The sequence below is a fragment of the Colletotrichum tamarilloi genome, assembly GCF_030869305.1.
Source record: "Colletotrichum tamarilloi strain Tom-12 chromosome Unknown Scaffold_10.1, whole genome shotgun sequence".
Lineage (NCBI taxonomy): Eukaryota > Fungi > Ascomycota > Sordariomycetes > Glomerellales > Glomerellaceae > Colletotrichum > Colletotrichum tamarilloi.
In genome coordinates, this window is record NW_026849393.1 from 285954 (window position 1) to 300466 (window position 14513).

Here is a 14513-nt window from a genome sequence, read left to right on the forward strand (position 1 = left end):
GTTTGATACTGGGAGTAACGAGGCAACGCAGATCATATGGCGTTTGGTAGACTTGGTCATGGGGGGCAATGGTGGTACCGGCACCCATTTGTGGGGAGGGATTCTGTAGGTATGTTTGAGTATGGACGTCGCGGTGTGGCCCACTACTAGGCTAGGTAGATTACAACACAATTCACTTTCAACACCTAACACCCAATGACCTAAGAGCTCTAAATTGAGTGATCGCCAGCTTTCCAAATCTGAGCCGAGCTGTATCAAATAGGCCATATAAGGCCCGTCTTTTAGCCTTGAAGAACCCCAGAGGTTGAGTAACTGAGGTAAGTTTAAAGTAAAGTACCTTACCTCAAGCATTTAGGGGTTTCGTGGCTCAGGGGCCCACCACAACTGGCGCCAGGTGCTGCGGGGACCTTGTTGGAGATAATTAGGTCATAACTGAACCCCAGGCTGACAGACAGGCAACCAGCATCGAAACCATTGTACAGCATTCCAACCACAACATCAGCAACCCCGCCTGAACTTCCCAGCTACAATTAGGTAGCCTGATCATGCTTTGAAAAGCCTGACAACCGCCTCGAGGCTACACGCGACCAGGACTGCACTCCAGATGCACCAGCTATACCCTTTACGCCAGCATGTATAGGTCTCGAGGGACTGCCCCTCAGGGGGGCGGCATCCTCGGCGCCTTGAAGGCGACTGAGATGCTGGATTCGAGGCCGACGCTCCCAGCAGGTTCGCTCCCCCTTCCCGACGAAAGAATCGCAGGAAAGCTGACAATGGGTAGAAATCCTTGTCGCCATATTAGACTACCTTCCCGTGGCAGACCTGATGCAGGTCGCTCGAGCTTCCCGACGAATGCAGGAAATGGTATACGATGATACAAGATGGGTCACTCGATTGAAGAGCATGGGATGCTGGGATGAGCAAGAGGCTAGACGCCGTTTCGAAGACGCCGTGCGGAGGAGACGAGAGGCGGCAGAACGTGCAGCGACTGCAGCCAACAATCAGCCAGGCGCCCCAGCGAACCACATGGCGCCGAAACCCACGAGTACCACGTTGTTCGATGCCACACTAGAAGAAGAGCGGCGGAAGCGCCAGTCTGTCGCACCACCCATCGACGGATTCGAAAAGATGACGGTGGGAGCTCCGGCGCCGAAGGACCCTTTCAAAGACCCGGAAGCACTACTAGACGTGATCAAGAGCGCCAAAAGTGTAAGGGGACATGCGAGAGAAGAGTACGGGAAGATTTACGGCGCATTGGCACCTTTCTACTTTGACCTGGCAAGGGCAAAGAGCCATACGGATCCCATCGTCTTCCAAGTCTTCAGAGACCCCGAACGACAAGCCAAGATGCTCTCGAATCTGCAGACATTTGCAAAGAGCGACTGGGCGCAGGGCTGGAATCAGAGGGAGGAACGACTAATGACTATGACGAGTATTTTTGAGAGCGCTGTACTACGAGAATTCGAACAGGGTTATGAGTCTTGGGACGTCGACAACAGGATGAAACGGTATGCCCATGTGTTGCACGCGCTGAACGGCGGCAATGCGGGAACAGAGCTCTTTGTGCAAAAGCACCCCATTTTCAGCGATGAGGACGTCTTGAGGGCAAACGCAGTGGATTGCATCAATCGGGCCAATCCAGACGACATCAACCTGGAGCCGTCGCGAATGTTCTTCGAGATCCTATTACGAAAGATGAACGAACAGGCGGAAGTTATAGAGCGGGTGTTTGCGAACCCCGACATTGTGTTTTGGGAGTTGATAGAAAAAGTCAGGGAGGATATCATCATGGATTATGTCACGCCCCTTTTCGACGCTGCACATGACCGGAACTTGCAGGCGTATCTCAAGGCCGTGGCGGGGGTCTTTGAGCAGGGCATGCTTTTCTTTCAGTCGCTGACAACACCGCAAGCTTTCAAGGGAAGTCTGGAGGAGAAGGCAAAAGAAATGATGCTACGAGTCTTTGAGCCGCATCTCGACTTATACCTACAAGAGGAGCTCGACTTCTTCACGCAGCACGCCGAATCAGAGGTGGCAGAGTGGGAGAAGAAGCTGTCGGAGCAAGACGCCTCGGTCGAGTCGTTCTACATGAGCAACTTCAATAGGCAAGCGGATAAGAAGGACTTTTTGAGTTCATTCAAAAAGGTCGTCATGATGCCGGTCACTGTGCTGCCCTCATTTGGAACCTCGACGAAACCCGTGACGCCAAACGGCACTGCTGCTCTTTCACCAGAACCATCGAGGCCGCATACGCCCAGCCTGGCTCCCGGCGTAGATGGGAACGGACGGCTGAGTCCACTGCCTGAGAAGGCACCGACTGACGAATTGGCGGCCAAGGCAGCCCTAATGGCGTCGCGCATGGAGGGTATCAAGACACTCTTCAGTATCGAAGTGGCGCTCAACCTGACCCACGTCGCCAAGACGAGCATGGCGCGGGCATCTAGCTTCATCAAGCTGGGAGGCCAATATGGCGAAGAGGCGCGGGAACAGTGCGAGACGATATTCGTCGTGATGCTTCGCATCCTTGGAAACAGGCACGTCAAGCCTGGCTTTGACAAGGCCGTGGACCACCTCTCGCACTACAATCCCCGAGAAGTCAGCGACCACAACCAGTCCGGCGTGGCGCCCCTGGTAACCTTTATCGAGCTCGTCAACGTGGGTGACCTCATCTCCCAGATGATTGACGTCTTCTTTGAGCAGCAGCTCGCGGGACCCAAGATTGCCGACAAGAACGACTTTCTCGACCCGTCGGGCATCGCCAAGAAGAAGTGGGAGCAGATGCTCGACGAGAGCGTCGCGGCGGGGCTGAATAAGGGCATCGACGTGCTCATGGACGAGGTCGAGTACCTCCACGGCACGACGCAGCAGCCGACGGACTACAACCCGACCGAGACGGGCGGCATTCTCGCGGACCCGGGCCCGACGCCGACGGCGCAGCGCATCAAGGAGCTCGTCTCGGCGCACACGCGCATGCTGGTCGGCAGCACCGACAAGTCCATGCTCGACGTCTTCAACGGCGAGGTCGGCCTGCGCCTCTTCACGGCCGTGTGCAAGCACCTCAAGCGCCAGCGCGTCAGCACCGAAGGCGCCATCAAGCTCATCGCCGACATGAACCTCTACTTTGAGTATATTCGCACCCTCAAGAACCAGGACCTGTTGGCGTATTTCAAGGCGCTGAGGGAGCTGAGCCAGATTTACCTCATCGACCCGCGTCACGCAAAGGAGATGGCCACCATCATTGCTGACGGAGACCGCTTCGAAGGCGTGTTCCGTGCCGAAGAGGCCTACGAATTCGCCCAGCGCCGGGCGGATTGGTATCAGGTCAGGAAAGATGTCGAGAGGGCCATGTACGGGATGGAGTGCTCGTTGATGTGAAAAGTTCCCAAAGAAAGAGAGCCAAGAAACTGGACGATGCAAATGATGAGCAAAAAAGGAAGAGCCTTGATGTTTTGTGGAGTACGAAAACTAGATCTTCCCAGAACCGTTGGGAAGAAAAGCCCCTTTAAATAGCCTGTCCTATCCTTAAAAGAATATACCCCCCGTCCCTTAACCCGGTTGCCTCTGCCATAACGCCCGTGATGCTACATACTTTTTTGTTTGCGAGTGTGGAAAGAATTCGTAAAACCATGTGGAAGTGCAGATTTAAGCTCCAAAGTTGAGCTTGCGAGCCACCTTGGCACCCCTATCCTCATCAACCATGCCTGGACGTCGCTTCAGGTCCGCGCCCATCTTTTCTTCGCCGCCGCCTTTCTTGGGGAGGTCCTCCTTGCGTGAAGGTTTCGGCTCCGTGCGCCACCAGTTGTGGTTCAGCATGTCTCGTGCGGTAATGCGCTTCTTGGGATCGAGAATGAATGTCTTCATTAGGAGATCGACACCCTCAGGACCCACGGTGCCGAACATGGCCTGGTAGAAATCCCTGCCCTTGACGGGCTCGGCATCATCCGGCACCGTGTAGGCTGGAAGCTTGGTCACTCCGGGCCAATTATCCTCCGTCGGTGTACCGACGGCACGGCAAATGAGGGAAATCTGTTGAACCTCGGTCTCGGACGGCATGTACGGCGCACGAATAATGAGTTCCGCAAAAACGCATCCAACACTCCAGACATCGACGGCGCCGCTGTAGTGCTTCGCGCCAAAGAGCAATTCAGGCGGGCGGTACCAGCGCGTGATAACCTGGTTCGTCATGACCTGGTACGGGTCCGCAAAGCTCCGCGCGAGACCGAAATCGGCAAGCTTCACCTCGCCGTCGGCGGCGATCAGCAAATTGTTGGGCTTGATATCGCGATGCAGGACAAAGTTTTCGTGGCAGAACCAGACGCCGCGGGTGAGCATGCCCATCCAGGCCTTGATATCTGCGGCACCGTAGCGGACGTTTGCCGTGTCCTTGATGAGCATCTCGAGGTCACCCAAGGGCAGGTATTCGAGGACGAGGTTGAGGTTCTGGTCCTTGGAGGAGAAGACGGAGAGGAGGGAGATGATGTTAGGGTGCTGGAGCTCTTGAAGGTGCTTCAGTTCGCGGACGGCGTCGGGTGCCATGCCTTCTTGGTATTCTTTCTGGACCTTGATCTTCTTGATGGCGACGAGGGAGGATGTATTCGATCGGAGGTGACCGAGGAAGACGATGGCGTAGGTACCTTCTCCGAGTTTCTTTCCTGTAGGTAGAGCTTGTCAGAGAGATCCATTTCTATCGCGCCATTTAGTCCGTTCGTGATCCCTCTACTAACCTTTCACATATTGCTTCTTCTCGACCTCGTTCATTTGCTCGGCGAGATCCAGAGTCGGGGCTGTCGTCGGGATGGGCGCGGCCTTCTTGTCCTTGGATGGCTGCGGGGTGCCATTTCCCGAGGAAACCTGAGCCGATGACAAATTACGGAATGGCGAGCCGACAGCCCCCGCTGGCTTCAACGCGTCGGCGGGACGGACGACGAGTGGTGATGCCGACATCGTGTACGGCCGTGACTGATGTCGCCGCAATGTAGTCTTGGGAGTTGATGGAGGGACGAGGCGACGGCTGAAGTCAGTAGGCAATAGTAGCCTCGTCAGACGCACCGGATGATGATTGGCTGTAGGTGCCACAGCTAGGATCAAGCCACATTCCGGAAGGTACGCCCCTCCCGGGCTTGAAACCGGGGCCGATTGGTTGGTTGATTCTAGTTTTGCATCCTTATGCTTTTTGCGGCAGCATTCGCGACTCGACCCTGAAGCTCTGTGTGTGCATTTCGACTGAATTGGATTGCAGCAGACTTCGGATGACAGAAGGCAAGTATGTTAGGCGGAGGAAACCTCCACAATACCAATCAACAGTACAAAAGTCCCTCATGATCTTTAATGTTCCACCGAACGTCTCACTGCGCAAAACCACATCATTATCCAACATCACCAGATCTAAGTTGGCTGTGTTCTTTCCGCCGTCGTACCTTGCGCTCCTTGCGCCATCATCATACGCGGCGCGACGATCGTTTGAGTTACATGGGCGCTGGGCGCGGAGCGGAATTTACTATGGAGCGGTCCCCGAACCCGCCATATTTCCTAGTGCTGTTGTGTCCGTACGAGCACTTTGTATTGGGGAAGCACCTAGAAATTGCGGCGGTGCAGCAGAACACATGCCCAACTCGGATGGATCCGAGATGGTGGTGTTGTCAGTCGTTGGTTCGCGGACATGGTTGTTCCCCGTCTCTCCGAAAGATGTGGCTGCCAAGGCTGAACATGCACAAATGAGTTCAAGGCTTTCCTTGACCTTCAGGCAGGATGTTGATGAGAGTTGCCCATCTGTCAGCAGCCAATGTAGGTGGTGTGGAAGACTCAGAGAATGAACGTGTGGCCGATTCATTGATTCCATTCTGAACCTGCTTCACCGGATGCAGTACCAGTAACAAGGAAGAAAAAAAGATATAAACTCAAATCAGAGAAACAGCAATTGATCGAATCAGGCGAGCTGGAAGCCCCGATAATTTCCCTCTAGGTAGGCGCTTAATCCGGCCAGACTCGCGGCGAATCGCGAATTTTGCGATAGCGAAGCTGCGGTCTAAGAGTTTGTTAGCCTGTACCACAGCAGGTAGGGGACCTTACGGTTGGCCGCGCCACTACGTCATCCCCCTGTTGACTTGCACTCCGCGAGACCAATGACATGTTCCCCCCACAACGCGCGCCCCAGCCGGGAAGCTTGCGCACCAAGTGTCCGCTCCAAGTGCCGATCGAATCCATGACTTCAGAACTTTTTGGACTAGGTAGCTTGCAAGGGGGCTACCGAACGATATTGGCTCAATAATACCAGAATCTACTCCTCAGAGTCAGAGAGAAAAAAGAGAGTGCGCCCGACCGCAGCACGCCAGCCCGGACCCATCGGGCAACCAACATACGGGTAACGGGACGCCGATGACACCTCTTAAGCCCGCCTACCCGACCTCCGGGGACACACCTCAGCGCATTCTGCTCTCTTTTCTCCAGGCACCGCCCGATGTTTGACGTACGCAGGCATCTCCCGCGCAACATTCATTAAGGACCCATCCCGCGCGCTCCCTTTCGCGTATGAGACTTACAACCAACGACAACCAACGACATAATACCTACCAAACGTGGTCAGACCTCCTATTCGAGTCCCTGTTTTTTTTTTTCACACCTTCAGCCCAAAGTCTCGTGATCCCTTCAGGCTCTGCCACGAACAACGTTTACGATAGTGAACACATGCTTTTTTGGTAAGTGATGCAATTTTGAGTCCACCTTTCCCTTCAATCGTCATACCTCGTCATCACCACTCCCAATTGGCGTCGTGAACCTGAGTGTAGTACGCCAACTGTTCCCTCAGCGAACAGCCTCCTTTGGCTCAACACCATCGTGAATACTTGGCAACACAAGCTTACGTTCTCACAGAAAGACAAAATCCCAAACGCCAAGGCAGACACATACACACACTTGCCCAACATGAGAATATTATCATACTGGATCTTCCCCATCATATCGGGCCTCGTCTGGCTCGGCATGCTCCTCGGCATGCTCCTCTACTGGATCATCGACACCCACCGCGCAGTCTACCCCTCCATGTCGCCGCCCCAGAGCATCGCCTACATCAGCGACGTCGGCGCCTACTACCTCAAGCCCCTCTTCATCACCGGCTGCGTCCTCACCACCGTCTTCCTCGACCTCTCCTTCTTCTCCGACCGCTGGCTCCGCCACAAGGGCCGCCTCGTGCCCAACACCTCCATCGGCGAAAAGATCCTCTACGGCTTCACAATCTTCTTCGCCATCGTCGGCACCGTCGGCCTTATCTGTCTCAGCATCTTCGACACCTACCGGCACAAGAACCTCCACCTGCTCTTCCTGCTCTTCTTCATGGGCGGGTACCTGCTCTCGGCCATCTTTATCTGCTGGGAGTACCAGCGCCTGGGCATCAAGTACCCGGACCACACGTACCTCGCCGCCTCCTTCTGGATCAAGCTCGTCTTCATCCTCGTTGAGATTGTCCTCGCCATCGCGTTTATCGTCTGCAACTTTAAGGAGATTTACAACGCCGCCGCGATCCTTGAGTGGATCGTCGCCTTCATCTTTTCGTTTTACATCTTTTCGTTTACCGTCGACTTGTTGCCCGCATCCAAGACGAGGAATAAGGCGAACCGGTTCTCGAAGCCGGGGATGAGTCAATGGACTGGCGCTGGACCGGGGAACTTTTAAAGAGTGAGGTATGAAGAGTTATGTGGTAATGGGAATGAAACGGGAAATAGGATACGATTGAAAGAAAAGAGAAGATGGATAATGAATCGGCGGGAGAAGTAATCGCGGGCATGACGAGGCACGCGTTGTATAAATTGGCATCTGCATACCCAGGGGACAAAGATGATGAACAGCAGGCGTTTTGGGCGTAATCATTTGACGCACATCTTAGAATTACGAGTAGCATTTACAAATCCACTGCATACGTGCGATACAATATCACCGACCTTCTATTTCCATATTCAGTGACGCAGTGGAAAGGTCAATTTGCATGTTAGCCGCCATGGATCTACTTCCGTACGTACGCATACCTGTCCCTTTCATCCCATCTCACTATCGAATGCGAGGATAGTCAAGGCGCTTCAAGCGCAGAGCATAGACAGGAAGCTGCTCGTCCGCCATGATCAGCTTGAAGCCCGCTAGACGACAACATTGTAGGCTAGATACGACCGTTGCTAAGTAGCCTTACGTTTGAGATGATAGAGCCTTTATAACTGTGAGCCATGGCGCCTTTAGAGATGATTTTCGTTGATTTGACGTAAAGTGCTATAGATGCTGATAAACATTCAACAATCGGGAAGCGATGTTATATCTGTACGTTAGGAATGCCTCAACCAAAAATGCACTCCAAAGCTCCTCGCTATAAACCCCTTTCCCACCCTCTGCCAAACTGAAGTGTACCTCAACGGTAAGTAAGTTCCATCCATAAACGCCATCATTTCTAAATGAAGGAATGGCCGTTCGCTACCGCAAGTACCAATCTATCTCAATCTATTCAAGATTCTCTCGGAACCGCGAATCCCTAGTCGGGCTGTGCGTCTTGTGCATATTCGGATCCCGAATAGCAGCCGGCGGCGAGACGGGGCCCTCGAGCTCATCGCTCGCCTCGACAAAGTGCTCCGACTCGGAATCAGAGCTCACGGGGCTCACCTCACCCTCCTGCGCCGCTGCCGACCTAGGCGTCGTCTCGCTAGTCTTGCCGGCGATGGCTACCTCTCTCATACTAGCCGACCGCGCATCACCGAGACTGGTCGCGCTCTCGTTGGCGAGCCTCGCCAGCGCGACGCCGCCGACGAAGCCACGCTCCTCGGCATTCTCGCCGGCCGCAGACCGGCCTCGCGGCCGTCCGAAGCGTGACTTGAGCCAAGTCTTCATCTTGTTCGTCGGCGAACCGCTGTCGCTGGGCGAGCGTGGGTTATCGCTGCCGGAGCTCTCCCTGTTCGTGTTGATGGCCCCGGGCTTGTGCTGGCCTGCGTGGGTGGTGCCCTGGTCGTCGCTCACGGGTGAGATTTCGCTAGGCTCTGCCGCGGCGACGGCCGAGTCGCCCGGCGTGATCTCGGGGAGCTTGGATTTGCGCTTCTCCTCAGCCTTGGCAGCCTTTTCCTCTTCCTTCTTGACCTTGAGCTCTTGCTTCTCACGGTGACGCTTCTCCTTTTCTTCCTGCTTCTCTTGCGCTGTGATTACGTTAGAGGCAGTTTGATGCGCATAAGGGAACACGCAAACGTACCAATGACCTTACGGTTGATCTCCTTAACTTCTCTGTCACGTTCCTTGCGCTTCTCTTCGTCTCTCTTCTTGGCTTCCGCCTCTGCTTTGAGCATCTCTTGCCGTTCCCGCTCGATGGCTGCCTTCTCATTGATCTCGTCAAGCACGGGCTGGACTCTCCTCGTAGCAATCTCGTCGACTGCCGCAGGATCCATAAACATGCCGCCGCCAATGTCAACCTTACCCCTATTCACATTGGCAGACTCGTGCTTAGCCATGGCAGCCATCTGAGCCTTGGATTCCCAGTCGCTCTTTCGATCGCTCTTTGAGCTGGGCGCCACCATACCGGTCTCGGCTGAGATCTTATCGTCCATGCCCTGTAGGCGGGCCTTGACGTTGCGTTGGGCGGCGGCTAGTAGGGCCTCGCGATCCTTTGTCCGCTTTTGCTCGTCGACCTTGGTCAAGTTGGAGGAGAAGATGGACATTTCTCTTCGAATACGCTCAGATTGTTCCTTGTCGTGACTTGCGTCGCCGTCGCTTGAGGACCGCCGTCTAAGCTTACCCTTCATAGTAAACCTCCGCTGAGGCGTGGTCTGGGTATTGCTGCCATAGTATTCCTGGTAGTCACGGTTCTGGTGATGCTCCACATGAAGTTTCGACAAGCGCTCTTGCGCTAGCTTGTATGCCGCTTCCTGGAGGTTGACATAAGGTTTGGGTTGGATATCGTCGGGGCTGGTCTCTCCTGCAGCTTGGTGGACTCGTGCCTGGTCGACCATCCTTTGCTGTTGGCTGTACATCTTTTTGGCCATGGCTACCGCAGAGGCGTGGAGAACGTCGGCTCTTTTCTTCTCATCTTCTTCAGGCCCGATAGCGGGCTTAGAGGTGAACATACTCCGAGGCAGGTTTGTGTACGGAACTGAGCCAGTGTTCTCAGTGGGGGACTTTGGCTTCAAAGAAGGGCTGTGAGCTGCTGTGGCGGCACTCAAAGCGTTTGCAGCAGCTCGTGATTCTCCGGGATAGGATTCCTTTGGTACGGGGGTCGACTTGGCTCGTGGCCTTGTCCTCCTGGACGCGGGCATGGCATTTTGGGCTGCTGAAAGAGAGCCAAGGCCGGCAGCGGCGGAGGCGGGTGTCTGGGTGGGCTGTCTGACTGAGCGGCTTTGTCTAAATGCCTGGTTCGCAGCGCTGCTTCCCCAAGACTCGGTAGCAGACGGAGGAGGGGTCGTGTTGGTGGTGAACTGTTTCTTTGCTGAAGCGCTGGCCAGCAGAGCAGCCTTGGCCCCGGCGGAGCTGGAGTTTGGTTCCCACGATGGTGCCATTTTGTAATCCTTTGCGAGCATAGCTGCGGTTGATGCAGAGTTTGACTTTTCGGGTTTCCAGAGGTCGATTGATTTTTGGTTGGCCCAACCTAACGATGCAGCAGCTCCGGCAGCAGCTCCATCGGATTTGAGACCGGGGGATGGAAAGCTGGGTAGATCCCGCGGGTCGGCGTACTTTAATCTTCCCGAGTGGGCTGCTATATTCAGGGAAAAGAAGAATTGATGATTAACACGGATGCTTTCTTTATTCGGGCAACTCCAAGTAGAAACCTCGTATTCTGTAGGAGAGGATGAGGTAAGGTTTCAAGTTACCTGTGGAGGGTACCTGGTACCGTGTTTCCGCCATGCCTGTGCTTGACTTTTGCTGCTGCTGCTGCGGCTGCATCTGCTGCGTCTGTTGCGTCGCTGTCTTGGAGGAGCTGGCTTGCATCATTGCCAGCCCGGAGCCGGCTTGGTGGTATCGATCCCGGGAATATCCACTTAACCGCTGCGGATGCCTGTTCGTCACAGGGCGGATATACCGTAGCGAGGATGTATAATACAGGGAACGGAAGGTCGAAAAGTGGGAAGGCTCGCAGCGGATTTGCGGCTTACACGCGGGTTGAGGTGGACGCGTGGGCAACGCCGCTGGTGGATTGACAACCGAAAGTCGAAGTCCGACTGATGTTATTTCTGGACCTGCTTACCCTTCCACGAGTGTCGCAAGAGGAAGTCGTATCACAAGATGAGATGAGTCGTCGTACTAGGGTATATTGCAAGAAGGATGCGCCGAAAACCGGGAGGTCAGGGAGCTTGGGTGCTTGCTTGGGTAAACCAGAGAGCAGAAAAATTGACCAGGAGCGACGTCGAGGCGCAGGCGGGGGGTCCCGACAGAGGGCATGCAAGTTATATCATACAGCTAGAAGCAGATCTTTCTGGTTCAAAAGGGGGCACTTGGGTAGGGGGGCGTGGGCTGGTGGGAAGACTCCCCGTCTAAGGTAGACTGGCGGCGCGGCGCGGGCGAGCGAGCGAGCGCACGATGAGGTAGTAGGTATTGCTTTCCCCCCAAAAACTGGTGAGCGGGAGCCGGTCAATGATGGTGATACGGCGTGCGCAGTTAGTGCTGGTGGCTAGTCATAGTGAGCTGCGACGACAGCAGCGCCTTACGTCATGCGGGGTCCCTTCCCTTCCGTTTCGGGCGTAGTAACCTGCCATCTAGCACTTCTGCCCCTGTCAAACATCCACCACACCTCCCCTCCCCAGCTCTTTGAATTGGGAATTGGGGATTCCATTTCCCTTTGCGAACGACCGAATGACCAGGTCCTGAGAGATATTGGCAAACAAACGCACCACTGGGCCACTGGCACCACTGCGACATAGCATACAAGCCAGCATGGCCCATCGTCCGCTCCGTTGTGGCTTCGGTCCAGCACCCGCCCGTCTCTGGAGCCGGCCAGTCCGGACCCTGTCGCGCTGAGTGGCGGATCGGGTTCCAGCCTTTGGATTGGGCAATGCGACCATTCAGGCCTGGAGCGTGAGCTATCTAGGGTCTAGGCCATCACCTGTGACCTGGATCACCGAGCAGATAGAGCCTAGCCCTGTGGTGTGTCAGTTGCCCATAATCGGATCTCCCTCTACACCTTTCACCGACTTGGAAGCCCGAGATACCGTCCGTGACGAAGACGATAAGAGGGCGGCCAGGAGACTCCCGTCCATAGTCAAAGACAGGCACGAGGTCCTAGGCCGATAAAAAAACAAAGCCATCGAGCAGCCCGAGATTCAGAAGTCTGTTATGCAAGCTCTTGGGAGGCTTGCTGTCTCGCTCGAGCCTTCTGATTCGTTTGATGGAATGGACTACACAGTCAGCCACATCTCGGATTGTTGATGGATGCGTTCTGCAAGCCTCTGCAGGCTGAAGTAATTCCCAAATTTAGCTCCAACTTGAGACGTCGATTCTTCCATCTAGCGCAGGCAGCCCATATTCATCCGATATCATGGAAAGCAAGCTGTAATCCGAAAGTCTAGAAATTGCTGGTCACGTTGCTGTGGCTCTGATGGACCGGAAACATTGCATGGGAGCAGCAAGAAGACCGAGCTCTCTCTTCTGGACTTCACAGCCCAGACCGCTCACAATGCGCGAGTTCAGGCCATAGTCGCAATCCCTGGGTGCAGATCACTCACTCTCATAATTTACCCATCGGTGACATCAAAAGTCAGTATCCTTCTCTCTCGCACCCCGATCTTAAGCTTTTGGAGACGTGCAGGGATCTACCAGCCCTGGCCAGGGATCCCAGCACGTCCAACCTCACCTCGGCTCCCTATCCGTCATGAGGTTGGCGGGCTGGGAGCCTGATGGTGAATGACGGTAACGATGGGAAGAGGGCCCTACGTCGCTTACACGTTTCCCATTCCGATGCTCCGGGTTTCTGTTCGACGTGCCAAATCGTGGCGTCAGCCACCCCTTTCCTACACATTTCACACCAAGAGCTGCTTGCTACCTTACCACACACACACACACACACACACACTATCACACCCACCACGCCTTGCCAACCATCCTTCCAGTTGTCTGTACCGATACGCGCCGTCGGAACTGCTAGTCTCCAGCCGTTAACCGCTGACTACCGGTATCTGCAGCGAGCGCTCTCTCTATACCGAACTCATTCAGAAGCTTTGACATTGTCAATCATGGATAATAGGGGGATCACGTCTGTCCTCAACTTTCGTGATGTCGGCTCAACGGTGAACAAATTTCTTGGAAGAAGGTATGTCATTTTCTGGCTAATCCACCCTTACCTGCACTGAACAGAGGCCTTTGTAGTGAGTTGAGGCTAACATCCGTGCGTTTTGCTTGTCAGACTCGTAAGGGAAGGCTTGGTATTTCGTTCCGCCAGACCAGGTATGCCACGCGACTCACAATCTTCGCAAACATGTTGATCCTCGGTGCTGATTTTCTCCAAGATGATGCCACTTTGGCAGACAGAAAACGCCTCCGCGATGAGCTGGGCATCAAGGCGGTGATAGACCTGCGTACAAAGTAAGTGCACGTGGTTCCGTCCTTCAGAACATAGAAAGACAGAAAAAATCTCCCTTCCTCTGGAATGCAAGATCTTGCACTCTGACCAGTGAGTGACGACACCTTTCAGAACCGAACACGTCAAGCAGGCCAAGAAGCGCGAGGCCGATCTTAAAGTGCCCACCCTTCTGGAGTCCAATGCTGCACTAGCCGAGCCATTCCAGATCTCGGGTCTGACGTATCACGAGATCAGAATCACTGGCGGCAACTTTGAGTGGTTCTTGATCAGACAGGTATCTTGGTGGGGTTTGTGGTGAGATGTCCCTGGCTTCCTATTCCATATCCCCCACAGCAGCTGATTCGGCGTACGCAAACTTTAGCCGCCTCATCTGTCTCTTTACTCTCGGCTATCGCAATGAGGGCATCTCCATCTTGTCTCGGGAGGTAATGCTGCCGCGTGGCCTAGTTGGTCTAGGCCTTGACACCCTCGATCAATCTGGTGAGGAGATTGCAAAGGTACGAATATACCATTCGCTGGCAGCTTGGTGCGGGTACAGATATCTAACGAGCTTTCATGCGCAGGCTCTCAGGGTATTCATCGACCCGGCAACTTCACCGACTCTGGTCCACTGCACACAGGGCAAGGATAGAACCGGGCTGATTGTCAGTCTCGTTCTGTTCATCCTGGACGTACCGCTCGAGGCGATTGAGCATGACTACATGCTAACCAGTGGTGCGCTCGAGTCTGAGAGAGAGGAGAGACTGGCCGAGATGAGAGAGATTGGTCTCACAGACGACTGGTTCGAGACGGCGCCTGACATGATTGCTCGGACGGCTCGTCATCTCGACGATGTCCATGGTGGGCTCAACGAATATCTGGACAAGATCGGGTTTGGCCAAGCCGATCGCCTGAAGCTTCGGGAGCTGCTGTTGTACTGATTCAAGGACTGGAGGGGGCTTGTTTCGTCACCCAAGCTCCGTACAGCAATACAATAGCTCATTGGCAA

The 14513-nt window shown here is 54.6% G+C and overlaps 5 protein-coding genes across 5 annotated transcripts; 3 read left to right on the top strand and 2 right to left on the bottom strand.

Moving 5' to 3' along the window:
* Window positions 1-632: 632 nt before the first annotated feature.
* On the top strand, window positions 633-3375 carry CTAM01_04245 (exocyst complex component Sec10; the record flags this gene model as incomplete). Its single annotated transcript, XM_060520275.1, has 2 exons — window positions 633-729; window positions 782-3375. The coding sequence occupies 2 exons, from the start codon at window positions 633-635 to the stop codon at window positions 3373-3375; spliced, it is 2691 nt and encodes an 896-aa protein (XP_060384920.1).
* Window positions 3376-3642: 267 nt separating this feature from the next.
* CTAM01_04246 (uncharacterized protein) lies at window positions 3643-4944 on the bottom strand (the record flags this gene model as incomplete). Its single annotated transcript, XM_060520276.1, has 2 exons — window positions 3643-4652; window positions 4725-4944. 2 exons carry the CDS (start codon window positions 4942-4944, stop codon window positions 3643-3645), a joined length of 1230 nt encoding a protein of 409 aa, XP_060384921.1.
* A 1977-nt stretch (window positions 4945-6921) lies between these two features.
* On the top strand, window positions 6922-7668 carry CTAM01_04247 (Frag1/DRAM/Sfk1 family protein; the record flags this gene model as incomplete). Its single annotated transcript, XM_060520277.1, has 1 exon — window positions 6922-7668. The coding sequence occupies one exon, from the start codon at window positions 6922-6924 to the stop codon at window positions 7666-7668; it is 747 nt and encodes a 248-aa protein (XP_060384922.1).
* Window positions 7669-8478: 810 nt separating this feature from the next.
* Window positions 8479-10944, bottom strand: CTAM01_04248 (uncharacterized protein; the record flags this gene model as incomplete). The annotated part of the gene is made up of 3 exons (XM_060520278.1): window positions 8479-9161; window positions 9215-10705; window positions 10824-10944. The coding sequence occupies 3 exons, from the start codon at window positions 10942-10944 to the stop codon at window positions 8479-8481; spliced, it is 2295 nt and encodes a 764-aa protein (XP_060384923.1).
* A 2476-nt stretch (window positions 10945-13420) lies between these two features.
* CTAM01_04249 (tyrosine/serine protein phosphatase) lies at window positions 13421-14445 on the top strand (the record flags this gene model as incomplete). The annotated part of the gene is made up of 4 exons (XM_060520279.1): window positions 13421-13527; window positions 13637-13819; window positions 13887-14022; window positions 14089-14445. 4 exons carry the CDS (start codon window positions 13421-13423, stop codon window positions 14443-14445), a joined length of 783 nt encoding a protein of 260 aa, XP_060384924.1.
* Between the last annotated feature and the right edge of the window lie 68 nt (window positions 14446-14513).